The following is a 27,344-nucleotide window of genomic DNA, read 5'->3' as shown; positions in this document are numbered from 1 at the left end:
TGGAGCTTTACCCTAATGTTCCCTGTCTATCCATATGTCCCCTGTTTCCCCCTGTCGACAACAGAGAAACATATTTTAACTGTGAGTAACATAAAAATCCTATTATGACTTGTGCTGTAAAATTCTTACCAGGCAAAAGAAAGGATACCGTTGAAACAGCAGTCGCAGTCACTTTCTCACTTAAATGCATTATCTAGAAAGCATGGAATTGCCTATCTCCCATAGAGTCCAATTTAAGCAATGATTTCCTTTTTTCCTGAAGTACAAGACACTTTTATTATTAGAGGGTAACCTCAAAGCCCTGTTGGTGGCAAACAATTCCTTTTGATTTTATTTAAATGTTTTTAGCAGACCCTAGGTCCCAAGCATTTCACATAATAAATCCTTTATCTGTACCCATATATTTTCTATTGCAAAAGACTATTTACGTTTATCTTTTAATACATTTGCTTGCATTTTGTTCTTCCTATACTTATCACACTGTAATTTTCTACACATTTTTTTCTCCACTAATAGCCTTTAGCGCAAATGGAAAAGATGTGATTGTAGATTTCCCTCAACAGTCACACTGGACTGGATTGTTGTCAGAAATGGAACTGGTCCCAAGCATTCACGCTGGAGTAACGTAAGATTGAGAAGTTCACTTTAAAATTGAGAGCAGTGATATTATAAGACAAATGTATATTCATTTCATTTTCTGTATTTTTTAAAGGTTTTGGAACTGTTTTTCTCTTTATTCTGTCTTTCTCTATGCTGAAATTGTAATTTCCGAGGCTAGAGTTTTAGGGCGTGTTTTTCTGTGTTTTCTTATTCACCTTTAGACTGCTTTTAAACAAGAGTCTAATTGCCAGGGTAAATGGGGACTGTAGCAAGCAGATGAAACTTTAAATTTGAAACTGGAGAACTACAGAACAAAAAGCCATTATTAAAAGCCACAACTAATTGCCATTTGTCTTAGAATACCACTCTGTTTTGTACTATGACTGATGTTTTTAAATATTTTTTTTTAAAAATTTGCCCTCCTGTAGTCCACGCATTATTCAAACCAGGATATTTGATTGCACCACCATCCCAATATTTGGATGGGTGTGGGGATGCCTAATAGGCCAATGTCACACAGGGTTTTTTGATGCCTGGGTTAAATGTTTGAAAATACCCGAAGAAAAGGAAAAACGGGGAATTATGCAAAAATGCTTACTTCTGCATTTGCGTGTATTTATGCGCTTTTACTGGCACATGTGGCAGTTGCAGTGCCTTGCTATGGAAGAGTATTTTCAAATATTCTGTTGCCCATGGTTTTATGTAGTTGACAAAACGTGTGGGTAGCCATATGTTTCTACTTAAGCTTTTATTTCAAGGCATGATATCAATAAGAAGGTTATCAAATCTGCTTGATTTGAGTTACATAGCATCAACTTGTTAGGAAGTAACTAATTCTAATGTCACAAAAATAGTATGTTCCCAGTCTCTGTTTTGCTGCACTGGATAAGCATACTGAAATAACACCTTACATATAGCTGAACATGATGTGGAATTACCACTGTTTTAGACAGTAGAATAGGCTCTCGTGCTTGCACATATTCTGGCTGCTGTTTGAACATTTGCTAAAATGTTACTGAAGATGCCTTTTCAGACTTGTACTAATAGCTGCAGTTACACAATCCAATTTCTCGCTAGCACCAACCAGCATAGTGCTGACCTAGAGAAGTACATTGATGAACTGATATTGCTGAGGGCAGCTACAGTATATTGCAAAGGGATGGGGTCTGCAGAAAGTGCAGCTTATTACAACTAGTGGGCCAGTTATATTCCATAAAACATGTGGAAGGGCCAGATTCAATTAAGATTACGATGCCATATAGTGAAGTTTATGGAGCCTCTGAGAAGACTGGGGGCCATAAAAATCCTTTGGAGGGACACTTTTGGACCACAGCCTCCAGTTGGACAGCCCTGCTCTAGAGGCCCTTGACTGTTTTAATTTCTTGCCTTTTCTTCAATTATCTTATTTCACTTATCTGATAATCCTTCATTTTATAATATATGCAACTGTCATAGAATGTTTTATTATTACAGGTATGGGATCCCTTATCCGGAAACCCGTTATCCAGAAAGTTCCAAATTACGGAATGGCCATCTCCCATAGACTCTATTATAAGCAAATTCTGTTTTCAAAATGATTTCCTTTTTCTCTGTAATAATAAAACAGTGCCTTGTAATTGATCCCAACTAAGATATAATTAATCCTTTTTGGAGGCAAAACAAGCCTATTGGGTTTATTCAATATTTAAATGGTTTTTAGCAGACTTCAGTTATGGAGATCCAAATTACAAAAAGATCCCTTATCCGGAAAACCCCAGGTCCCGAGCATTCTGGATAACAGGTCCCATACCTGTATTGACAGCTTTACAGGAATGCAGTGGCATCTGTGAGTTTTTAAACATGACTGCTTATTTGCTGCTGTTGCCCCTTTACTGATAGGTGTGATGGCTGTCAGATGTTTCCTATCCATGGATCAAGATTTAAATGCCGTGTTTGCGATGATTTTGATTTCTGCGACACTTGCTTCAAGAATCGCAAGCATAATGCAAGGCACACATTTGGGAGAATAAATGAACCAGGTACCATTGTTACAGCTCAATTTTAATTACCAAATAAAAGTTTAAAAAAGTGTTTGCTGAATATGGATATTTTAGAAGCATCTAGAGAACAGAGAATATTGTGTACTTTTTTTTCTGATCTCTTATTGCTTCACCATTTCTTTTACAATGCAGGCCAGTCTCCTGTGTTTTGTGGGCGATCTGGAAAACAGCTTAAACAGCGACACAGTGGACAGAGAGGGATGTTACTGGATGATTGGTCAAGGATTGTAAAAAGTTTGACCGTTTCTTCATCTGTGAATCAAGCATCACGTCTAATTGATGGTAGTGATCAATGCTGGCAGTCGTCTGGGTCACAGGGAAAGGCAAGTTTGATTTTGGTTTTTGGTTTACTACATGATTTTCCTGCCAAGTTGTACTGCATTTAGCATAAAGGCAAATTATGAAATTAATAACAAAGAAAATCTTATTTAAGTATTTATAAAAGTAAATTTAAAAGTCTGAAGTGTATTCTCATGATTATTTTAAATACCTAAGTTTTGTCAGTGTTGAAAATACACTTGTGTTTTCCAATACAGCATTGGATACGCCTGGAGATCTTCCCTGATGTCTTTGTGCATAGACTAGTGATGACTGTGGATCCAGCAGACAGCAGCTACATGCCATCTCTAGTGGTGGTGTCAGGTAACTACACTGCAGTGCAAAGAAAAATAAAAAATATGCTTAAACTACATTAATGTAATTTTACAATTATATTTGAATCTATCATAGGTGGAAATTCACTTAATAACCTAATAGAACTGAAGACAATCAATATAAACCCTACAGACTTAAATGTTGTACTTCTGACTGATTGTACAGAGGTAGGCTGGCAGTACCTGTTTGTGTTTGAGTTTTATCTGCCATATAGCAATAGAAATATATTGATAAAATGTTTTTTTTCTGTTTTGTTCATGTGCAAAGTATCACAGATATATTGAAATTGCTATAAAGCAGTGTCGAAGCTCCGGCATTGATTGCAAGATTCACGAACTAAATTTGGTAGGCCAGATACGAGCAGAAGATGAAGATATGGCAACTGTTCCTTTCCTTGCATCAGACAACGATGAAGAAGATGATGATAAAGCAAGCACTGGCAGGTAGATGCATAAAACATGGTAGCAATACATAAACATTAAAACCTTATTTGCTGTGGAAAGTCTTGTTAAATTAGTTGTGCATTCCCGTTACTCTTATTTATTAAGTTGTACCAATGTCCTGAGGCTGTTAATATTCTTGACAATCATACTAGTTGTTAAAGGGTCAGTATACCCCCCCTATTCAACACTGATGCAGTGAATAGGATTTGTATTGAACATCATTTTTGCATATTCTTTTAATTTTGAAATAGCTATGGTTTTTATTATTACTTACTCTGAACAGGGAAAATTTGAAAATGAAGCTAAAGACACATTCTGCTTCCTGATCCCAAAGGGCAACATCAACAAACAAACAGCCCACCAAGAAGCCTCTGTACAATGAGCTGCTTTTTGTAGCTCCATGTGTCTTCACCCTTAATTCTACAGGGGCTTCTGGTTTGTTAGACTAACAAAACCCATAGATAATTCCCTATCAAGCAACTAGGCAAAAAGTATGTTCTCTCCAAGCCCTATTTATTATTTGGAAGCAGGACAAGCAAAGTATTACTTCTTCTTGTTTGCAGTTTTGTTAGAAAGAAGACCGCTGGTTTGGAATCTACAGCAACAATCAGAACCAAGGTTTTTGTATGGGGATTGAATGACAAAGATCAACTGGGAGGACTGAAAGGATCCAAGGTAGGATTTTACAGGATTTAATGGTTCTGCCTGGGAAAATACATTTAGAATATTCAAACATTTTCTCCTTTTGAATTCTTATCTACGTTATAGCACTCTGTTTAAGAGTCAGAATAGTGGGACAGATCACACTGACACTTGTACATGCACAACCACCAACTGCTGCATGTTATCATAAAACATTAAACCGGTTTGAATATTGAGGGTCAGTGGTTTGACTCATATCCTAAATGATAACGGAAGAGATTAGCACAGTGGAATTGCAGAAAAAAAAGTATGTTTGAGTGTGGGAGTTGCATTTATTACATGGACTGGAATGCTGACTCTCAAGGGTTAGGTGAATTGGTAGGGCGCTGCAGTAGTCAATGTGTGATGTAAGCAGCTGCTTACAATTAGAAGGGCTAGAAAGGGTGTTTCGACGTACAGAAGAGGTACATGACTATCTCCTCAGACCATAGCGCCCTAGACATGTGGCTTTTCTGCCTACCCCTAATTCTAGCACTGATGGAGTCTATAACTATAATTTTAAAGATTTTTAGGATGTTACACATTCAGTTGTAATCTTGTCACTCATTAAATATGTTTTCTCTTCAATGGTACTGAGGGACACAAAACACTTAAAAACATATTAAAGTCCTACCTGAAAGAATAATGGACTGTAACGAGTTAAATAACTCCTCTTGCTGTTGGGGCAGATTATTAATAATGTCCATGTCTGCATTTATTTATGTATTTAAAATAGAAGGGGCCAAGGTAAAACTTCTTTTTTTTTTTTTTTTGCTATTTACAGCACTATGTATGAACCAGTTGAGGTGTTCCACTATTTAGGGCTCTGTTGCACCGTATTGACATGTTTTTGTAAAGTTGGCCTAAAATAGCTAAATGGATTCTATGCCTTCATAACTAACTTTCATCTCTGAGACAACAAATTCTTTATTGTCCACGCCATACATACCACATGAACATTCACTTCAACCACCTCAAACGTTCTAGGGTTAATGTCACATGCGTGCATATCCCACTGAGGGGTCTAATGTTTTATAATTCTCTTTTAACCCATAGTAATCAGTCAGCAGGCAGAATTTACAAGTCAGATGTTTAAAAACACATCTGATTGGTTGCCATGGGTTACTAAATGTGGACAGACTTTTTGTTTCATTATCCAATGATTATTCTTTTTCACAGATCAAAGTTCCATCATTTTCTGAGACCCTTTCTGCACTGAATGTTGTACAAGTCGCCGGTGGATCCAAGAGCCTTTTTGCAGGTTCCTATATTAAAAGACTCTTAACAAATGATAAAGCTTTTATTCCAGTATTTTTCTCATTGTTCCTTTTCACTGCGATTCACAGTAACTGCAGAGGGCAAAGTGTATGCTTGCGGAGAGGCCACCAATGGAAGATTGGGCTTAGGCATTTCTAGTGGCACAGTTCCCATTCCTCGCCAAATTACAGCTCTGAGCAACTATGTGGTAAAGAAAGTTGCTGTTCATTCAGGTAATTGCACAAAACCACTGAAATGTTAACTAAGTCACTGTTGTGAATCTTTAGTGAAAAAATACATGTTTATTCTTAGAGGACTAAACCTAAACAAAAGACGTAGGCTGGAAATGTTGTATATTATGTTTTCTTTTCTGCTGATTAACTGCACTTGCTCTGTCCTGCTGTCAGTTACTGAGCTTAGGGACCAATGTACAATATGTATATATAAAATATGGCATTTCTAGCCATATTCAATTTAGGGCTTAGTTGTTATTTTGTTTTTGTTTTTATTTCACATCTCCTGTCCTTGTGTCTTATGGTCCAAACGTGGTATCTTTCCCATTTATTTTGGGAGTACAGTTTGCAATTGAACATTTGTTCTTTTAAGGTGGAAGACATGCAACGGCTTTAACTGTGGATGGTAAAGTTTTTTCCTGGGGAGAAGGTGATGATGGCAAACTGGGACATTTCAGCAGAATGTGAGTAAAACTTTCGTTTATCTCATATTGTTACCGTTGATAGAACTACATGAGTGATAGAAATACTAGCAGCAAACCTGATCTAAGTAACATGGTACTAGTAACTTTTCATAGTTTGTATTTATTCTGTTCAATAACAGCATGGTGCTAAACTTCCAGGTTTACTAATAAGCTATTTTTTATTATTTAGGAATTGTGATAAACCACGATTGATTGAGGCACTGAAAACCAAACGCATCAGAGACATCGCCTGTGGCAGTTCTCACAGTGCTGCCATTACATCTAGTGGGGAGCTGTACACATGGGGTCTTGGAGAATACGGCCGTCTGGGACATGGAGACAATACTACACAACTGAAACCAAAAATGGTAAAACGTAAAGAAAGAAATTTTAGTAGAATACTGAGCTGCTATTAGCAATCAATAATTTTTCCAGTAAGTCTAACATCTCAGAAATGAAGCATGAGATTTTGTGCATGTAAATAAGTGTTCATGTAATCCAGAAAGTGTTACATGTTTTTGTCCCTTTTGCATTTCTAGCTATTGTATATTTAAGGTATTATAGGAAGCGGTGAAGTAACTGATTTAGTAGGATTTCATTAACCCTTATATTTCTTGTTTTTTTTCCCCTCTCCCTTTGCCCTGCCAGGTAAAAGTGTTATTGGGACACAGGGTGATTCAGGTTGCTTGTGGAAGTAGAGATGCACAAACTCTGGCACTAACCGATGAAGGTACATATATTTTCTTTAGTAGTAAAAAAGAAAATTACTTGTACCAAAACTCATATGTTAACCCATCCTTTCTGCACTTCGATTAATGAATAGTTGTGTGTTTGTGCCTATATATATGCATAAATATGTATATTTCATTTACATCCTCATCACTAATAGAGTTTAGTGGTTTTGGTTGGCTTACTTTTCCTAGCCTTATTTTTGCTTAACCTAGTTCTAGTTCTCACAAGTTACTGAACAGGTGTGAAAATTCAGTTTGCAGTGAGTATAATGCTGCATCTGCTCATTTGCTATACCATATATGTACAGAAATAAATATTCCACAGAAAACAAAAAACATGTGACTATGAATGGTTATTCATATATATAAATCTTAGATTGCAGAATTATATCTTTTTAGACTGATGGTGTTTTTTATGTTGAGTTCATCATGCCTTCTGTTTTTTCCAGGGCTTGTGTTTTCCTGGGGTGATGGAGATTTTGGAAAGTTAGGCCGTGGAGGCAGTGAGGGCTGCAACATTCCTCAGAACATTGAAAGACTGAACGGGCAGGCTGTCTGTCAGATTGAATGTGGAGCTCAGTTTTCTTTGGCACTAACAAAGTCTGGAGTAGTTTGGACATGGTAATAAACTAAACATTGTTTGGCTGTTTAATTTTATTACTAGAATTATTTACTAGAATTATTTCTAATTAAAGTGTAAGATTTGTACTTTTGGGACAGTATTTATAAACCTGTGCAACATATTTTAAACTAAATATTATTAAAATTGTTATAAGCAAAAAAGTGTTCAAGAAAAAAGTACCAAGAAAGATTTTGCCTAGAGTGGGTTGGTGGTAGAAACCCTGTGGCAACTTCTTGTGACCCTGGGTAAATTACTTAGTCTCCTGGTCAGCATATTTAGTTTTGTCAAAATATGTTATATATGGTTGCCTTGTGTAATCTACTAGCTTTTGCTCTCCCATTCAGACTCTGAAACTTCTCCGGCAAGATCCATTTAATTGAAGTAGTCCAAGCCTTTTCTTGTTTTAATATTGATGATTGTGGCATACAGCTCATGAAAACCCAAAATTCCTATCTCAAAAAATTAGCATATCATGAAAAGGTTCTCTAAACGAGCTATTAACCTAATCATCTGAATCAACTAATTAACTCTAAAAACCTTAAAAAGATTCCTGAGGTATTTAGAAACTCCCAGCCTGGTTCATTACTCAAAACCGCAATCATGGGTAAGACTGCCAACCTGACTGCTGTCCAGAAGGCCATCATTGACACCCTCAAGCAAGAGGGTAAGACACAGAAAGAAATTTCTGAACAAATAGGCTGTTCCCAGAGTGCTGTATCAAGGCACCTCAGTGGGAAGTCTGTGGGAAGGAAAAAGTGTGGCAGAAAACGCTGCACAACGAGAAGAGGTGACCGGGCCCTGAGGAAGATTGTGGAGAAGGACCGATTCCTGACCTTGGGGGACCTGCGGAAGCAGTGGACTGAGTCTGGAGTAGAAACATCCAGAGCCACCGTGTACAGGCGTGTGCAGGAAATGGGCTACAGGTGCTGCATTCCCCAGGTCAAGCCACTTTTGAACCAGAAAGAGCGCAGAAGCGCCTGACCTGGGCTACAGAGAAGCAGCACTGGACTGTTGCTCAGTGGTCCAAAGTATGTCATTCGGAAATCAAGGTGCCAGAGTCTGGAGGAAGACTGGGGAGAGGGAAATACCAAAATGCCTGAAGTCCAGTGTCAAGTACCCACAGTCAGTGATGGTCTGGGGTGCCATGTCAGCTGCTGGTGTTGGTCCACTGTGTTTTATCAAGGGCAGGGTCAATGCAGCTAGCTATCAGGAGATTTTGGAGCACTTCATGCTTCCATCTGCTGAAAAGCTTTATGGAGATGAAGATTTCATTTTTCAGCACAACCTGGCACCTGCTCACAGTGCCAAAACCACTGGTAAATGGTTTACTGACCATGGTATTACTGTGCTCAATTGGCCTGCCAACTCTCCTGACCTGAACCCCATGGAGAATCTGTGGGATATTGTGAAGAGAAAGTTGAGAGACACAAGACCCAACACTCTGGATGAGCTTAAGGCCGCTATTGAAGCATCCTGGGCCTCCATAACACCTGAGCAGTGCCACAGGCTGATTGCCTCCATGCCACGCCACATTGAAGCAGTCATTTCTGCAAAAGGATTCCCGACCAAGTATTGAGTGCATAACTGAACATAATTATTTGAAGGTTGACTTTTTTGTATTAAAAACACTTTTCTTTTAGTGGTCGGATGAAATATGCTAATTTTATGAGATAGGAATTTTGGGTTTTCATGAGCTGTATGCCACAATCATCAATATTAAAACAAGAAAAGGCTTGAACTACTTCAGTTGTGTGTAATGAATCTAAAATATATGAAAGTCTAATGTTTATCAGTACATTACAGAAAATAATGAACTTTATCACAATATGCTAATTTTTTGAAAAGGACCTGTACATGTGGCAGTTCAGCATAGTGTATTAATACAGATAAAGCCATTTTCTGCAATTATACTGGATTGTCGAATGTAATGCAATCCTTATGTTAACAAAGGGAGAAGTATTTTTAGAAGATTTGTTGCCTACAGGTAGTGCAGATTACTCGTGGGCAATAGATCTTCTTGTGAGTGATTTCCACTTAGATGACCACCAATATGCTGTGTGGCAAGGATTATTTAGCGGTAAATTTTGTTTCGGATGACTTTAACTGTGTATATATTGTCACCTTTAGAGTATCCTTTTAATAGTAGGAATTTGAAACCTTGTATGTACCATTAAATGTAAAATTAAAAAAAGTATGGTTAAAATGTATTTGTTGCCTAAAATCTATATGATTTTAGGGGAAAAGGTGATTATTTTCGGCTTGGCCATGGGACAGATGTCCATGTGAGGAAGCCACAAGTGGTTGAAGGACTAAGAGGAAAGAAGATAGTTCATGTGGCAGTTGGAGCCCTCCATTGCCTTGCTGTAACAGATGCTGGGCAGGTAAGTTATTTTATTATTCACTAATTTGTATGAGCTAAGTAAGGGAAGGGAATATGCTGCCATTAACTTCCATTTACTGGAAACACAAATAGCAGTAGATAACTAGCCACAAAGAGGGTAATACACTGTATCCTAGTCTATAGGAATTGATTTCTATCAGGAACAGCATTATGCTTTGTATTCTTCAGGATTAAAAGAACTGGCTGTTTTCATTCTTAGTATTCATAGCAGGGTTTCCATTTTTAGAATAAGTACCCAAAGGTAATTTGTGCTTAATTGAATGTTTATTAAATACATCTTAAATATTTAGCATATTTCTATATTGCAGTGATAGGTGCAGAGCACATAAGGGCAAATTTTTACTCCTCACTCTAGTCTAAGGTAATCCATATAGCCAACACTCTTTTAATATAAAACAGCTAATACTATTACACTATAGTACAGAATGTTTTTGTTAGGTATTATAGACAGAAAAAGAAGAGACAGTTTTTCACTATTTTCGACATAAAAAATGAACCAAAATGTATTTTGGTTTCTGCTTTGTTCTTGCCTTTATAACAATACTGAAAGTATGGTGCTACTGCAATTATAGGTTTATGCATGGGGAGATAATGATCATGGGCAACAAGGCAATGGAACAACTACTGTCAACAGGAAGCCTACCCTTGTCCATGGTTTGGAAGGACAAAAGATCACACGTGTAGCTTGTGGGTCTTCACACAGTGTGGCCTGGACTACTGTGGATGTGGCAACACCATCTGTTCATGAGCCAGTCCTCTTTCAAACAGCAAGGGATGCCCTTGGAGCCTCTTACCTTGGTATGAAGACTTACATAATACTGTTGTAATGTATTTTCAAGTTTCGTGCCCGTAGTCTATTGGCTACTCACACTACTGAAACCGTTTATTGGCATTCGGCTCTCTTCCAGCCAAGACTCCCACAATGCATTGTTTGGTATGGGAAGGAGAATAACATAACTGTGCAAAGTTTATTGATTTCTGCTGTTACACAGTGGAGAGAATTTCAAAAGGCAGCTTTTTACTTGCAGTTATATTTACTAATAACTTTAAAATCATTTTCATTATGCAATCTTTTTTCATTCTTTTGGGCATCTTCTTTTATCTATTTGTTTTTAGGTCAATCTTTCTGATAAATTCTAATATTAGTATGGGTCCTAATGCTCAGTTGGGGTTGAATTGAGAAGTTTTGCATATGTATTTGCATTGATTCAGCCCATGTTAGATTTCCACGCATGCCTTTTTGGAATATAAGTAATACACTGGAATCTAGAAACATGGTTTCATTTGCCATGTGATGAGGTGTAGGTGTGGCTGAGAGTCAGTACAGGATGTGCTTGAGGAAGCTGAAAGGCTAAATGTAGTAATAGAAGCTTGTACTTTGACTTCATGTTAGGCTGTCAGAATCTGTGCTGTTAAATACATTTATGCATTGTTTTTGCTTGTGATTGTTCCCCCCCCCCCCCAATAACAAAATTATTTCCATATTACATTCTATTTAAGGTGTACCTTCAGATTCAGAGTCTTCACCTTCTTCCAGCAACAAAATCAGTGGGGTCAGTAGCTTAAAACCTAATCGGCCTTCCCTTGCAAAGATTCTTCTGTCTATCGATGGCAGCCTTGCCAAACAGCAAGCACTCTCACATATACTCACTGCATTACAGATAATGTATGCCAGGTAAGAAATACATGATAAACTGGCAGATTTACCTTTAAGAGAATTTTTACTATCCATTTCTTTCAGGGCTGCTTTCTTATTCTTTTTTTATTCGCTGGTAAATGTCACCAGAAGAATTTATTACATTTTTTTTTTTTTACTTTTGTCTGTCTGCAAGAACAAAATGGCTGCTTTTGACCTATATTATAACTTGTTTAAAGTAGCATTGTCGCTTTATCAGTACAAAAGAAAGTTCTTCTCACCTAAACCGTTTCAATGCAATTTTCCTTTAATCAAATTCAGTCATAATTTGCTTATAATTTGTACAATTAAACATAACAAATATTCTGAAACGGACACAAACTCATTTTCAACATGCTATATGGCTTGAATCAACCTCTAGCTGAATTTAAGGGCCTTAAAGGTGCCTTGTCCTTTAGTTTTACTATGTTTCCATTTATGTTGTAGGGATGCTGTAGTTGGAGCTCTGATGCCAGCCAGTATGATTGCACCAATGGAGTGCCCATCTTTATCTACTGCCCCTCCATCAGACATGTCTGGAACTTCTAGCCCTATTAATGGTGATGATATAATGTTAGCAATGGACCTGGAAGACAGATTAAGTCCAAGCCCATGGCAAGACCGGAAAGGAGAGGTAAGGATTACACAGTGATATTTCTTTAAAATATATAGCATGTATCTTAAGTTTTAACTGTAGAAACTTTTTCTAGAAACTCTTCTTTACTATCCGCACTATTGGCTGGTAACTAAGTGATTTGACAGCAGCAAAATATCACACGTTTTTGTTTATCTTTGTTTTTAATTGTAGTGACTTTAAATACTCTCTAGCATTAGCTATAAAATTATGTAACCCAGTTCTGTCCACTGTGGTGCCGAGGGCCGGAATTTCTCTAGTGTACATAGTGGAGGGTCGCTAATGGAAGCCAGTTTTGACCACTCCCCTTTTTTAAACTGCACCCACTTCAAACCACACCCATGTTATCACAATGGTGGTAGCGCAGCAAAAACCCAGATGCTTGGTTCTCACTGCGGGGATATTAACCATCATTCATATGTGAAAGAATTATATTCTTTCCCTTTAGATTAGAGGAACGGAGCTTCCATTTGAAGCAGCGTAGGTGGTTTTTCACGGTGAGGGCAGTGAGGTTATGGAATGCCCTTCCTAGTGATGTGGTAATGGCAGATTCTGTTAATGCCTTTAAGAGGGGCCTGGATGAGTTCTTGATCAATCAGAATATCCAAGGCTATTGTGATACTAATATCTACAGTTAGTACTAGTGGTTGTATTTATAGTTTATGTATGTGAGTATAGATTGGTAGGTGTGGGTTAGGTGTGCTGGGTTTACTTGGATGGGTTGAACTTGATGGACACAGGTCTTTTTTCAACCCTATGTAACTATGTAACTATGTAACTATGTAACTATATTATGTCATATTAAGACACACCCATAAATCCATATGCCTCCTCCTTCCCTGTGGATAGCACAGCAACCCCCAGAACATAATTAAACACCTTATAGACCATTTAATGGCTATTTCCAACTGCTAACAAACTCCTAGAACAAACCGCTGCCAGGTTCACCTCTCACAGGCAGCATAGGGCAGGGAGAGTATGGCACACACAGGCAGGGTAGGGCAGGCAGAGTATGGCACACACAGGCAGCATAGGGCAGGTAGAGTATGGCACACACAGGCAGGGTAGGGCAGGCAGAGTATGGCACACACAGGCAGCATAGGGCAGGCAGAGTATGGCACACACAGGCAGGGTAGGGCAGGCAGAGTATGGCACACACAGGCAGCATAGGGCAGACAGTATGGCACACACAGGCAGTATAGGGCAGGCAGAGTATGGCGCACACACTGAGGTGTGAACAGGTAAGCAATGTGGGTGATTACAGCCTGAGCCTGAGGTGTGAACAATGCAGAGAAATTTAAAGGTGTGAACAGTACAGGGGATTACATGTTTAAACAATACAGGGGGATTACAGCCTGAATCTGAGCTGTGACCCATGCAGGGCGCCAGTTAATCTCAGTACTGATATCAGTTAAAGTTTCCACAATAGTAAGCCATCAAAGCAGCCAGACAGGTTGGGTTCACAAAGAGGGGGGGTAGTGGGCCGCATGCTGCCCGCGAGCCACCTGTTGGACAGCACTGATGTAACCCAATAAACTGATAATCGCTGGTTGGCAAGGTTAATATGCTGTGAGTAAAAATATAAAGCTTTGATTATAAATTTGTTCCAAACTCTCGCTGCATAAAAATTAAAATGATCTATCTTTGGCTGTACAAGCATAGGAAATAGGTACATTTACTGAATTGAGCAGGTGCAGTAGTACTCCTTGGCTCTATCATGTGCCTCACAGAGAAGCTCTGTTCTGTAATATTTGCCTTACTACTCCTGACTCAAAAACTATTCTGCTGTAGTATTAAAACAGCTATGGTTCAAGACCAATTATAAAGTAGAAAGGCTTAGCATGAAATATTATTCTGCTTGATTGTTATTTGGAGCATTAGATGATGCAACGCCTTTATAAGAAAACCTTGCAATAAATCTATAAGTTGCGTGGATGTGAGAGTTTACTGTCAGATTACTTTGTTCTTGTCCCACCAATATCATTATTACATATTGTACAGGTGAATTCTTCAGAAGATGCAGTTACCCCTTCTGCTGTAACTCCCTCTGCATCTGCAGCCTCATCTAGGCCATTCATACCAGTTACAGATGATCCTGGAGCAGCTAGTATAATTGCAGAGACAATGACTAAAACAAAAGAGGTAGGGCAGTTGTTGCTTTATTTTGAAGAAACACTTGTATACAGTTTACAGTTGTCTTAGTTTTGGCACTTCTGAATAATCACTCCTCCTCCTCTGTACAGGATGTGGAAAGCCAAAACAAGGTGACTGGTCCTGAACCCCAGTGCTTGGATGAATTCACAAGTTTGCTAGTCCCAGATGACACACGAGTCATGGTTGACCTGTTAAAGCTGGCTGTTTCCAATAGAGCTGGTGAGAAGGGAAAGGAAGTACTGTCAGCTGTACTCTCTGGCATGGGCACAGCCTATCCACAGGTCAGTATCACGGTCTCATTGCATGGATAGTAGAATTAACTAACTATATACTGGATATTTTTTTTTTTGAGATTTGTCTTGTACTCGGTGAATGGTATTCATGACTATTTCCGTAAGTCCACCTCTTCAACATTTTGTGGTTATTTCAGGTTGCTGATATGCTTTTGGAGCTGTGTGTCACAGAACTGGAAGATGTAGCCACAGACTCACAGAGTGGACGCCTCTCCTCACAACCAGTTGTGGTAGAAAGTAGCCACCCTTATACGGATGATACTTCAACTAGTGGCACTGTGAAAATACCAGGTTGGTAAAAATGAAGTTCAGAATATCCTGTGACTGTTTCCCTTTTTCTCCACTATCATATGCAGTATTTGGCTGGTACATTTACAGTATTAAATTCTGGGAATTTTGATTAAAAGATATTATTTCCACTATACTAATATCTTTAAAATGTATTTGCTAAAAATATATACAAATACACATGGCACAAACAAATTTAACTCTGAATTCACAATATACATAAAATTACTATTGTAATTAATGTACTGTATATTAGCTGGATTTGTTTTCTTTGTTGTACTCTTTTCATGTTTTAGTTCAATACAACCTTTTGTTCAAGATGGTCTGTATGCCAGATGGGATCTGTTGTGAACTCCTCGTGCATACAAGTTGTTACTGTTGAATCGTGTGCGTGTAATAACTCTCTTTATGGCTGTTTAGGTGCTGAGGGCCTTAGAGTAGAATTTGACCGCCAGTGTTCTACAGAGCGGCGTCATGACCCACTCACCATAATGGATGGGGCCAACAGGATAGTTTCTGTCCGATCAGGTGATGAGCAGAGACTAAAAATAAATTATCACCTCTTTAATTTGCTTGTCTAATATTTGTACATTTTCAGAATGCAGTATTGCCATAATTATGATAATCTGACCTATGTGTTTGCGCTTTTGCATCTGGTATAAATTATGAGCTTTATAAGTACTTTAAAAAAAATCAACATGGAAGCCTAGATTAGCTTTTAAGCAGACTAAAACTTTATTTATTTAGAATTATAGGTTAATATGCATGCTGTTTAGTGCATACAGGACGATTCAACAAACGCCATTTTGTCATTTTGTGCTCATGTGGCGAGATACTTGTCTTGTGGCTTTTTTATGTTTTTTTAACCATTTTCTTTTTCTATATATGCATTACACATACCCTCACACCATGTAAAACTGTTATTCATTGATTAACTTTTATAAATAAGAAACAAACACCATTCGCTTGTGCCCTATTGGGTATACATATGCAATCCATTCTTCACCTGTAACTAAAGGACATTTAAAGCCTGCATTTTTCCACCTTGTATATAAGTTGGGCATGTCTTACCCACCCAAAATGGTATCATTTGTACTGCAAATATCCTCTCCGTTTGCCAGGGCCATAACATTTTCCTAAAACAGATAGCAGCTTTAATCTGGTGGCAATTTTCCCTCTCACACATTTTCAGTAACATTTACATCTGCAAAAAGCACATGTGCGCTGTAAATTTCATGCATTCAAGAATGCAGGCTTACACAGGCAGAGCTTTGATAAAAAGTTTTGCTTAGATTGAGCACTGTAGTGGTTATGCTGAACTCAGAAAAAAAAGAGTAGACAGGTAGAACAGAGTTTCTATGGCAACCAGCAATGCCATCTCTTCATTGGCTGCTAGATTTAAAGGCATGTTAAGTAATCTGAGCTGGGAAGAACTGAGCATGCTCAGTAGCCAACAGCCAGAGTAAATTCCTAATGTAGGGGGCTGAGTGGATTAGAAGAGAAGGAATCCTAAGTGATTAAGGGAATGGCAGTTATTTAAAGATTTCAGCGAGGCTATTCTGATTTAATTTTTGGTGGGGGTTTATATGTCCTTTAAATCAATGAAAATAATACAATAATAGGAAAGCTTACAGTGTATTTTATAGTGGAAAACTTAACTTAATGTGGAAGAACTGCTCTGTCTTTCCAAGATCTCCTTGAAAGGAATTTTTGTCTATGTAAAAAAAAAAAAAAAAAAAAAAAAGCTCAATAAAATATAATTTTTCTTCCTGTATTAACAAAAAAAAATGTTTAGTGCTTTATAAATAAGTGTGCTTAGATCAAGCTGGCTTTGAGATGATTGGTAACCTATGCTTAATAGTTGATTAGAAAACCTCAACTAAATAGAATAACATTTCTTAGGCCCTTGTTGAACCCGTGGCATTTTGATTTCCAAAATTCATTCTGAGAGGACTGCTGTGATCAGATGCTAGCACATTGCTTCCAAAGAATTGCAAAACTTAATAGACATTGCAATTGATGTCATTATTCTTGGCCCAATAAAGTTATGCCATAGCTGATAAAAACAAGAGGGAGTTCTTTTGCCTTCTTTTTACATTGACATGCTCACCAAATGGCTAATTGCTATATGGAAGAAGCAATTATGTAAAAGTAGGGTTAGTACTTTATTCCTTAAAAAGATGGTTTTAAGTGACTGTAGTACAGTATATATACAGTGTGGGCGAGTATTTAATTAGTGAGGACATTTAAGTGTAAGTATGGGAAAATCTTGTTTGTATTATCCACATTTTCCTTCCTTGGTTTTCTTCAAACAGTTGATGTAATAGTTTCATTTTTTAAATCATTGTGACTTAAAACAAGATTTGAATGACTACAGTAAAAAAAGCAAAATGTGAAAAGATTGTAGAATGCTTGCATTAACTATGTTTTCTCTGTTTACTTCACAGGTCGGGAGTGGTCAGACTGGTCTAGTGAACTGCGGATTCCAGGTGATGAACTAAAATGGAAATTCATTAGCGATGGATCTGTTAATGGATGGGGCTGGAGATTCACTGTTTACCCAATAATGCCAGCTGCAGGTGAGCTGTAATCATTTGAATTCTAGCTGTTTTTGCTATAAATAAGGAGTCTCTTGTAATATTCATTTACAAGAAAGTTGGCATCTATCCAATGCACCCTAAACATATTATACATTAATCTTTCAGGCCCTAAAGATCTTCTCTCTGATCGGTGCATACTTTCTTGTCCATCCATGGATCTGGTCACCTGTCTACTAGACTTTAGGCTGAATTTTGCATCCAACAGGAGTATTGTTCCCCGCCTGGCTGCTTCCCTTGCAGCTTGTGCTCAGTTAAGTGCTCTGGGTAAGTATGTTGCATTTCTATTTTTTTTAGACTACACGATTTAACTTTACTTAAGCATTTGGTTTTTATTTATAGTGTGAAATAGAAAATAAAACTCTCTCCCTAAAGGAACTGTGATACTTGAGCAATTTATGTGTAGAAATGCATACTGCTGATCTAGAATTTTGAAATGTACACTTCAGCTGCAGGTCATAGAATGTGGGCTCTTCAGAGGTTGCGGAAACTTTTGACAACAGAGTTTGGGCAATCAATCAACATCAATAGACTACTTGGTGATGGAGAAACAGAAACACGTGCAATGGTGAGATCTCTCTTTATTGTTGTAAAATAAAAGAGAATATATTAAAGGGGTAGTTCACCTTTAACTTTTAATATGCTGTTGACATTTTTTTATGGTTTTTCAGTTATTTAGCTTTTTGTTCAGCAGCTTTCCATTTGGTATTTTAGCAGCTGTCTGGTTGCTAGGGTCTTTTTTTAACCTAGTAACCAGGCAGTGGTTTAAACGTGAGCTAGGAATATAAATAGAAGAGGGCCTGCCCAGAATGATAAGTAATGATTAACAACAAAATTAAAATGTAGCATTACAGAGCAATACTTTTTGGCTGCTTAAAATATAAGTGCATGAAACATTTCTGATATTTACAACCCATTATCACTACAACTATTTGGGAACTTTATATAGGGTTGGTTCACCTTTACATGGACTTATTATGTTATAGAATGATCTATTCCTAGCAACTTTGCAGTTGTTTTTTTTTATTTTGTATAGTGTTTGCATTATTGGCCTTCCTCTTCTGTCACTTTCCAGTTTTTAAATGAGGGTCATTAATGTCTGCATTAAAATAAGTTCTTGCTTCCTGTGTTTGGCGCAGACCCATTAGAATCGAGCACCATCACTTTTTGTTTCACAACTGCCCACTGGACAGAATATGTAATTTGAAAAGTTTTGAAATGCACACATCCACGGGCATATTCTGCAAACTCTCATGTTTTTTATATTTCAGAGCTTTAGTGGCAGTGCTTTAGCTGCCCTGGTCAAGGGCCTTCCTGAAGCCTTGCAGAGACAATTTGAATATGAAGATCCAATTGTAAGAGGAGGAAAACAATTACTTCATAGTCCTTTCTTTAAGGTAATTTTGTTTGTTCTTATAAACCAACCAGTGTCATGGAGCCTTAAGTATTTGATCTAATCTGTTAAACTAGTAACCTGAAATATATCAGCAATCTGCTTTTTAGCGATAAATAGTAGTCTGTTCAACTCTAGAAAGACTTTGTTCTATTATTTTTATTGTATTTAAGGTGCTAGTGGCCTTAGCTTGTGACCTGGAATTGGATACTCTTCCATGCTGTGCGGAGACCCACAAATGGGCTTGGTTCAGGAGATACTGCATGGCTTCCAGGGTGGCAGTTGCATTAGACAAGAGAACACCACTTCCTCGCCAGTTTCTAGATGAGGTACCAGATTTAAGAGGGGTCGTTCATTTAATTTATGTTTGCCTTATTTAACATTTCTAAACATACTGTAATCTTGTATAAAAGGTGGCCAAGAAAATACGGGAATTGATGGCAGATAACGAAAATATGAATGCTGGTCATGAGAGCCATGACACATTCAAGAGAGAGCAAGATGAGCAACTTGTCCAGTGGATGAACAGGTTTGTACTGTTGTACATTGGTTTAGTGAGCTAACAATGTTGTTCATATACCCACATTAAGAATTTGTTTCATTCATTGTTTATTTCTATTAGACGGCCTGATGATTGGACTTTGTCAGCTGGAGGCAGTGGAACAATTTATGGCTGGGGTCACAATCACAGAGGGCAGCTTGGTGGCATTGAAGGTGCAAAAGTTAAAGTTCCAACACCTTGCGAGGCACTAGCAACCCTCCGGCCAGTGCAGTTAATTGGGGGAGAGCAAACGCTATTTGCTGTAACAGCTGATGGAAAGGTAATGCAGCACAGCACAAAAGCAGCTTTTTATAGTTTAGTTACATTGAACAGTAACGTATATGTGTAATAAAAGCTTACTGCAGTGTTCCTGAGATGTATTTTAGCTTTCTGTTCTGTTTTATGCAGAAATTGTATCTGTCTTTTGATTGAGCACTTAGTCGCTGGTCTTATTGTGATCTATTGTAAATGGAAAAATATGAGTTTTTGTGAAATAGTAAATGTAAAGTAGTATGTTAATATATTTTTTGGGGGAAGTTGTTAAGAGAAAGAAAGAGGGCTTGGCTAATGTTCTTCTGGTAAGGAAAGATGTGAAAAAAGTTATCTGAGGAATGCTTTTCCTGACAACCTCCTCGATTGCTTCATGTTTGAAAAGAGACCAGCATATGGCCCAACAAAATGCTTTCATATTAATTGTATTTTCACCCTTTAATATCTTGGAATTAAAAAAAAAAAATATATAGATGAATAGATGAAGTGTCGTATGTAGGACCATTTTGTTCACTCATAGACATTGCTTTACAAAGTTATTCCATCATGGCCCTATACGAAGGATATATTTATTTACATTGCAGCTCTATGCAACTGGATATGGAGCAGGTGGAAGGCTGGGAATTGGCGGCACAGAATCAGTATCTACTCCCACACTTCTGGAGTCAATCCAGCATGTATTTATTAAGAAGGTGGCTGTGAACTCTGGTGGAAAGCATTGCTTGGCTTTGTCATCTGAAGGAGAGGTTTATTCCTGGGGGGAAGCAGAAGATGGAAAATTAGGCCATGGAAACAGAAGGTAAATAATTGAAATGCTTTATCTGTATCGTTAGAGGAGAGAATGGAATACATGTACAACAGTTAATTGGGGTAATCTCTTTGGAACATTTTGATATTTAATATTGTGTGTAACCATTTTAGCCCTTGTGATCGTCCTCGTGTTATCGAGTCTTTGCGGGGAACAGAAGTAGTTGACATTGCTGCTGGAGGAGCACACAGTGCATGTATCACTGCAGCCGGTGAACTGTATACCTGGGGAAAGGGACGCTATGGGCGACTTGGTCATGGAGACAGTGAAGATCAGTTAAAGCCTAAACTGGTGGGTGAAGATTATTTGTTCATTCATTATTTACACATACTCCAGTATAAAGATGAATGTATTCAGCACATGTAATTAAAACACTAATATAAAAGCCTACATGAAGTAATATGTTGTATCCTAAGGTTTCTAAAATAAATGTCTTATGTTTAAAGTGAGCCTACTGCCACATTTTTAGGGTAGGGTCATGTTCCTGTAGTCCTTGGTCTGACAGCCCCTTTACCCATTGCTGTAATTCAGTTGTTTGGCCCACTTTAGGTGGGCATATTGGGAGAAGATCTGCTCATTTGGCAACCTTTTCAAACCAGTGGATCTTAACATGTATGGTCACCTTTAGTAATCAGCACAAAGTACACACAAGTTAATCTTTGAGGTTACTCTTTCTTTTCCTTTGTAAATGGCCTGGTACATCAAATGTTATCAGTAAAAGTGGGATTTTTATGTCTGGAAGAAGCTGGAAGTTTTTGTGTTTGGGGAAATAGCTTGTTCTAAGAGGCTTGTTAAATTGTATGGTGGTCGAACTTAAAAGCAAAATTTGGGGTATTTGAATATATTTTGCATTGTGTATATACTGCATTCATCTGCACATTTTCTTAAGCACAAAATGCCGGCACAACAGGACTTGTTTAAGCGGGATAAACCCTGCTGATTTTTAATAGTAGCAAACCATGTAACATTTCGGGGGCACGCCCTTTCGTCAGACATGTCTGACGAAAAAATCTAGTCGGATCGGGGACCGCATCGGCTCGTTCATGCGATCCCCGAACAAACTTTGCCTATACCCTTCTTTATAATTCGATCGTTTGGCCCCAGGGCCAAACGATTGAATTAGCCTACATGTTCCCCGATATCACCCACCCATAGGTGGGGATATCGGGTGAAGAAGCGCTCGCTTGGCGACCTCGCCAAGCGAGCAAATCTTCACGTGTATGGGGACCTTTAGATGGCAAGTTTTCAGTATAAGCAGAATCTTCAAGCTGATACAAACTTTCTGTTTATCAGTGATGGCTGTATATCAGTTTTAGCATGTTAACCAACGAGAGCATCATATGAAACCTTAACTATGTATATATTGCAAGCTTTTGCATCAGACAAGATGTGTACTACATTGGTTTCCATTAGCAAAGTGCTGGTTGATTTATAATGGCTCTGATTTATCAAAAGGCTGTTCAGACTTCTTATTCTTAAGGAGGACATGGTTCACTACAACAAATAGCAAGGGAAAAGTGATACTTTCAAAGGATTTATCAAATAGATAGATTGATATAATAGAGAAAGACATAATGTTTTACATGGGTGCCTGAGCTGTGAAACAACATAAACAGTGCATAAGAACAGCACAGGATTTGCTGAAACAATTGTTCTTCTGCATTAAATATAAACAAGAGGTCCTCTTCACATACACGTTATCAATATATTAAGGATAAACAGTGCTCTTCCTCGGCGACAAACCAACAGACTGAAAAGCAACACAAACATTTAAACCCTACACAAACACAAACATTTAAACCCTACACAAACATTTAAACCCTAACCAAAGAATAAGGGTGCCAATTTTCTTTGACTTATGGTTTAAATATTTGTGTTGCTTTTTCAGTCTTTTGGTTGTCCCTGAGGAAGAGCACCGTTTGTGCTCGAATCAGTGGATTTTTTGTAATAAAACTTGTTTTCTGTATATTAAGTCCAAGCATGTGTGCTCTATATGTGTCTCTCTCTCTCTGTAATATGTGATACATCCGAAACGGTTCAGATATATCAAAATAGTTCGATTGACCCAGTGTGTTTGATTATAAACCATTTCTAATTATAACTGTGGTATAAATTAATTTTCAGGTGGAAGCCCTACAAGGATACCGTGTGATAGATATTGCCTGTGGTAGTGGCGATGCACAAACTCTTTGTCTGACTGATGATGATACTGTTTGGTCCTGGGGAGATGGAGACTATGGGAAACTAGGACGTGGTGGAAGTGACGGTTGCAAAGTTCCCATGAAAGTATGTTCAATTTTTTTTTTTTAAGCATTATTCTTGATCTTTATTTAGTGTAAACCATTAAATGATTTAAGAAGACTGTACAGAAGTTATTTTTCATTCTCCGATAAATATGGAGAAATCACTTTTCAGTCAGAGATATGCCCCTTAATATATGGTCTGTTGAACCACGTGTATGGTATTAATTTATAAATTGTACACTAATATATGCTTTTCAAGGAATATTTAAATCTTTTTCAAGTAGGTATGTTTTTTACATTTATATCTACTTTACATAGTCTACTTTACTGATATAGATCATTATACAATACAACCTCTAGAGTAGGGTGAGAAGATCACTTGAAAATCCAGGGACATATCTAATAAATACATGTTGCAGGGCAGCACTGATTGCATTTAAAATAAACTGCAATCAGTTCAGCCATGCTATCTGGACTTTTTAGACAAGTCCCAGAATTTTCAAGTGATATGGTCCAACCTTTCTAGTGACCCAGACTATGCAGTTTTTCTACCAGGGCAAGTAATATGGCAGCTTCTGTTCATATACACTTGTGATATAAAGAGGGTGCATGTGATACAGTATTATAAGTATTGTAAGCCCTTACACTTTATTATCCATTTAGGGGGAAATAACTGGGTGATAAGCTCATATTTAGAAAAAAAAAAAAAGCACCTATTTTCCTTTAAATAATTTGTTCTCCCTGGCAGAATACATGTCTTTTTGTGCAAAATTACTTGCAGCCAAGGTTGCTTAGTAATATAAGTTAATTCAGCATGCTTACTGGGAGCACAGTACTTAAATGAAATATGTGACAGCTGAAGGTAAGGAACAAAATGACATTTTAAAAGAAACAGTTCTAAATTTAATCCATTTGCTTTATTGTAGCCTTTTGAAATGTAGAGAGGTTTGACATGAGAAATATTCCCATTTTCTTTTACAATTACTCCCCTCTTTATTACATTTTTATGTAGGGCAAATAAAATACGCCAGGAGATTTTAAATGCCATTTTGTCTTTGCAGATTGATTCTCTTACTGGTGTTGGTGTAACAAAAGTGGAATGTGGCTCTCAGTTTTCTGTGGCACTGACAAAGTCCGGTGCTGTGTATACATGGTATGTTTTGGGGTTTTTTTTTTTTTTTTTTTGCTCAAGTAGTAATTTTTGTAGCCAGTGTGAACCTTGGCTGGTGTACATATGTTTTAGTTTGTCTATTTTAAACAGCTATATGGTCAGCTGCAAGGAAGTTAGTGGTCAGAAGGTTTCTAAAGAGCATAGTGGGCCAGTAATGACCAGCCTTATATGTCTTTTCTGTCTTATCCTGGGTAACAGTGAGTAATTACAAAGACATGAGATCCTCTGCACTCAATTATCAACATATTTAGGACATTAAGACATCCTGTGCATTAATGTACTAGTAAATGCCCCCCTCCCTTTAAACAAAATTGATTGTTTGTCTATATATTGAAGTATATCCAAGCTGGCCCACTATGTCATGCTGGGCAGTGCTCCTGTATAAACTGTAGTAAAAAAGGGAAACTTGTAATCACCACTAAATTTTAAACCTTTGTGGGGTGATCATTACTGAAGTTGGATCCCTTTAAAAAAAAAAAAAAAAAAAAAGGGGCCATTATGCCAGATTTCAAGATGGTGAAGAAATTCTATAGCTTTTCATAAAATAAATATAACTTTTAAGTAGTCAGGGGCCATATAGAAGTATGGGACCTTTTATCCAGAATGCTTAGGACCTGGGAATCTCAACCATACCATAAGTCTACTGAAAAATCATTTATTAATCATTACTTAAACCCAATAGGATTGTTTTGCCTCTAATAAGGATGAATTATATATTAGTTGGGATCGAGGATCAAGTACAAGGTACTGTTTTATAATTACAGAGAAAAAGGAAATCAATTAAACATTAAATAAACCCAATAGGGCTGTTCTGCCCCCAATAAGGAGTAATTATATCTTAGTTGGGATAAAGTACAAGGTACTGTTTTATTATTACAGAGAAAAGGGAATCATTTTTAAAGGAGACATATTGGATAAATGGGGAAAACCCTAATTTTGTAGACAGTTATGAATAATATACACAATATATATATATATATATATATATATATATATATATATATATATATATATATATATATATATAATATATATTCACTTTGTGCTAAAAAATATTCCTATCTGTAAAATGGGCCCTTTATTGGAGCTCCCTATAGATCCCATCAGTTCTCTGTCCATGTTTGAAATGAAGGGTGGGCCTATCCTAATGGTCCCTGCCAGAAGCACAGTAGGAGGGGGAGAGCCAATCACAGCTTTGCACTCACACAATCAAAGACAGGCTTCAGTTCCCTATCAGGTCAGCCTAGCTGCTGATTGGTTCCTATCCTACAGTGCAGTGTACTGAGAGCCAACGGCTCCTCTGCACATCCAGAGAATTCAGCCACAGGAAGTGAAACAGATGGCCAGGACTACTGGGGTTTTGGTGGAACTTCTCAATAAATAAGTCCGATACACAACTTTTTTTTTTTAAACACAATCCTTCGATACCTAGAGGAGTATAATTCACTGGTACGTTCATAATTTTTATAGAATATGTCTCCTTTATAATGGAGTCTATTGGAGATAGCCTTTCTGTAATTTTGAACTTTCTGAACACCAGGTTTCTGGATAACTGAATCTAAACCTTATGAAGCCATTGAACACAGAAGACTTTGTTATGTTTGTGATAAGATGTCATTAGCTATAATTTTAAATCTGCAGTTAGTGTGCCCCAGGGTCATACCTGCTCACTTTCGATTTCAGGGGGAAAGGAGATTATCATCGTTTAGGTCACGGATCTGATGACCATGTAAGGAGACCACGTCAAGTCCAAGGACTACAGGGGAAGAAAGTTATTGCCATTGCCACTGGATCATTGCACTGTGTTTGCTGCACAGAGGATGGTAAACAGTAATTCTCATATCTTATATTTGTATTTGTTTCTGCCTTTGGAAATAGGTTGGCGTTTTCATATGAGTAATGGACAAGAGCCAAACTTCTCTGGGTACAATGGCTTTTAATGTGTTTTATAAGTTACAGTTCTTGAGTACTTTGACTCTGCTTGTGGTAGATGGTGCTGAGAAGATGATCGCTTGTGCCCTAAAAGCCTCTTTAAGCAACATCTTTAGGCATCTAAATAAAAGGCTTTTACTGTGTGTTGATGCTGTGAGCTTGATCCAGCAGCTAGATTATTAAATGCTGTTCTCTGCAATGGAACCAAAAGCCATAATCAATGCATTTTACTATGGGGGAGAAACAGTGTGACTTAGTTTGCCAATTATATACCTTTTCATTGTTGTGGGCAAAAATGCCTCGGAACCTGACACTGGCATGTCAGAGGGTGCTGAAATTCAATGAATATCGTGCAGTGTTTAATAGAAGCAAAAAATCAGCAGCGTGTATTAAAAAAAAAAAAAAAAAAAAAAAGTTCCTTGTTCTGTGTTTATAGCTATAAAATAGATCCAAACTAGAGTTTAATAAGAGTTTATAGTCTGTAACTTAAGTAAATAAGATTTTGAGGGGGGTATTCCAGATCTCCAATAATCTGTTTGTTGGTCCTGGAAAGCTTTATGCACCAAGAGTGTTAGCACTTTCCCACTAGGTTTCATTTTAGTTGGTCTCAATTATAGTCTTATAAAGGGGCTGAAATGCACCAAGACAATATTAAAGGGAAAGTTCACCCTTCAAATTTAATTTTAGTAGCTTATATATGGGACTATTTTGAGTAGCTTTTCAATTGGCCTTCAGGGTCATTATTAGTGTTCCTATACTTGGAACCTGCGACCTACAATCTAGATGTTGGAGTCACTGACCCAGAAACCAAATAAAAGTTTGACTGTAAGGCTTTTATTAAAGTCTTTATTTTTTTATCTTTATTTGAAGTCCTCTCTGTTTATATTCTTTATTGAGTTCCAAACAGCTGCCTTGTTGCTACAGTAAATAAACCGTAGCAACTGTTTATTTTTTACCAAACCAATTTAACAAATTAAAAAAAATACTTTTTATTTAGCATGCAGTCTGCCTTCGGCACATCTTATATACTTCAAACTTATATGCAGCATTCTATTTAAAAGGAATTAAAATGTACTTTTATTTAATTCCTAAAAGTTTTCATATTAAATTAAGAAATGTAAAATATATCAGACTGCTTAAAGGAACAGTAACACCAAAAATTAAAGTCTTTTAAAGTAATTAAAATATAATGTACAGTTGCCCTGCACTGGTAAAACTGG

General features: G+C 37.4%; 1 protein-coding gene across 4 annotated transcripts in view; it reads left to right on the top strand.

The window, feature by feature from the left end:
- Positions 1-27,344, top strand: part of herc2 (HECT and RLD domain containing E3 ubiquitin protein ligase 2) — a 122,225-nt gene that overhangs the window by 77,465 nt on the left and 17,416 nt on the right. For 3 of the 4 annotated variants that reach the window (XM_012957702.3, XM_012957700.3, XM_012957701.3), the window contains 33 exons: positions 517-625; positions 2,479-2,618; positions 2,772-2,962; positions 3,176-3,281; positions 3,369-3,460; positions 3,561-3,736; positions 4,300-4,411; positions 5,597-5,678; positions 5,764-5,907; positions 6,281-6,371; positions 6,562-6,739; positions 7,020-7,101; positions 7,552-7,723; positions 9,961-10,105; positions 10,698-10,923; positions 11,626-11,800; positions 12,248-12,434; positions 14,436-14,576; positions 14,678-14,869; positions 15,019-15,172; positions 15,590-15,697; positions 17,617-17,748; positions 17,875-18,033; positions 18,216-18,334; positions 19,038-19,163; positions 19,333-19,488; positions 19,573-19,688; positions 19,782-19,980; positions 20,555-20,769; positions 20,892-21,069; positions 22,903-23,064; positions 24,083-24,174; positions 25,876-26,015. In XM_012957702.3, coding sequence (XP_012813156.2) covers positions 517-625; positions 2,479-2,618; positions 2,772-2,962; positions 3,176-3,281; positions 3,369-3,460; positions 3,561-3,736; positions 4,300-4,411; positions 5,597-5,678; positions 5,764-5,907; positions 6,281-6,371; positions 6,562-6,739; positions 7,020-7,101; positions 7,552-7,723; positions 9,961-10,105; positions 10,698-10,923; positions 11,626-11,800; positions 12,248-12,434; positions 14,436-14,576; positions 14,678-14,869; positions 15,019-15,172; positions 15,590-15,697; positions 17,617-17,748; positions 17,875-18,033; positions 18,216-18,334; positions 19,038-19,163; positions 19,333-19,488; positions 19,573-19,688; positions 19,782-19,980; positions 20,555-20,769; positions 20,892-21,069; positions 22,903-23,064; positions 24,083-24,174; positions 25,876-26,015 — 4,797 coding nt within the window. The remainder of the gene's footprint in view (positions 1-516; positions 626-2,478; positions 2,619-2,771; positions 2,963-3,175; positions 3,282-3,368; positions 3,461-3,560; positions 3,737-4,299; positions 4,412-5,596; positions 5,679-5,763; positions 5,908-6,280; positions 6,372-6,561; positions 6,740-7,019; positions 7,102-7,551; positions 7,724-9,960; positions 10,106-10,697; positions 10,924-11,625; positions 11,801-12,247; positions 12,435-14,435; positions 14,577-14,677; positions 14,870-15,018; positions 15,173-15,589; positions 15,698-17,616; positions 17,749-17,874; positions 18,034-18,215; positions 18,335-19,037; positions 19,164-19,332; positions 19,489-19,572; positions 19,689-19,781; positions 19,981-20,554; positions 20,770-20,891; positions 21,070-22,902; positions 23,065-24,082; positions 24,175-25,875; positions 26,016-27,344) is intronic. The other variant, XM_012957703.3, reaches the window with a different exon arrangement.

Source organism: Xenopus tropicalis, chromosome 2 (assembly GCF_000004195.4).
Source record: "Xenopus tropicalis strain Nigerian chromosome 2, UCB_Xtro_10.0, whole genome shotgun sequence".
NCBI classification, from domain to species: domain Eukaryota; kingdom Metazoa; phylum Chordata; class Amphibia; order Anura; family Pipidae; genus Xenopus; species Xenopus tropicalis.
Note: the sequence above shows the minus strand (reverse complement) of the source record. Positions and strands in the feature narration are given on the sequence as shown.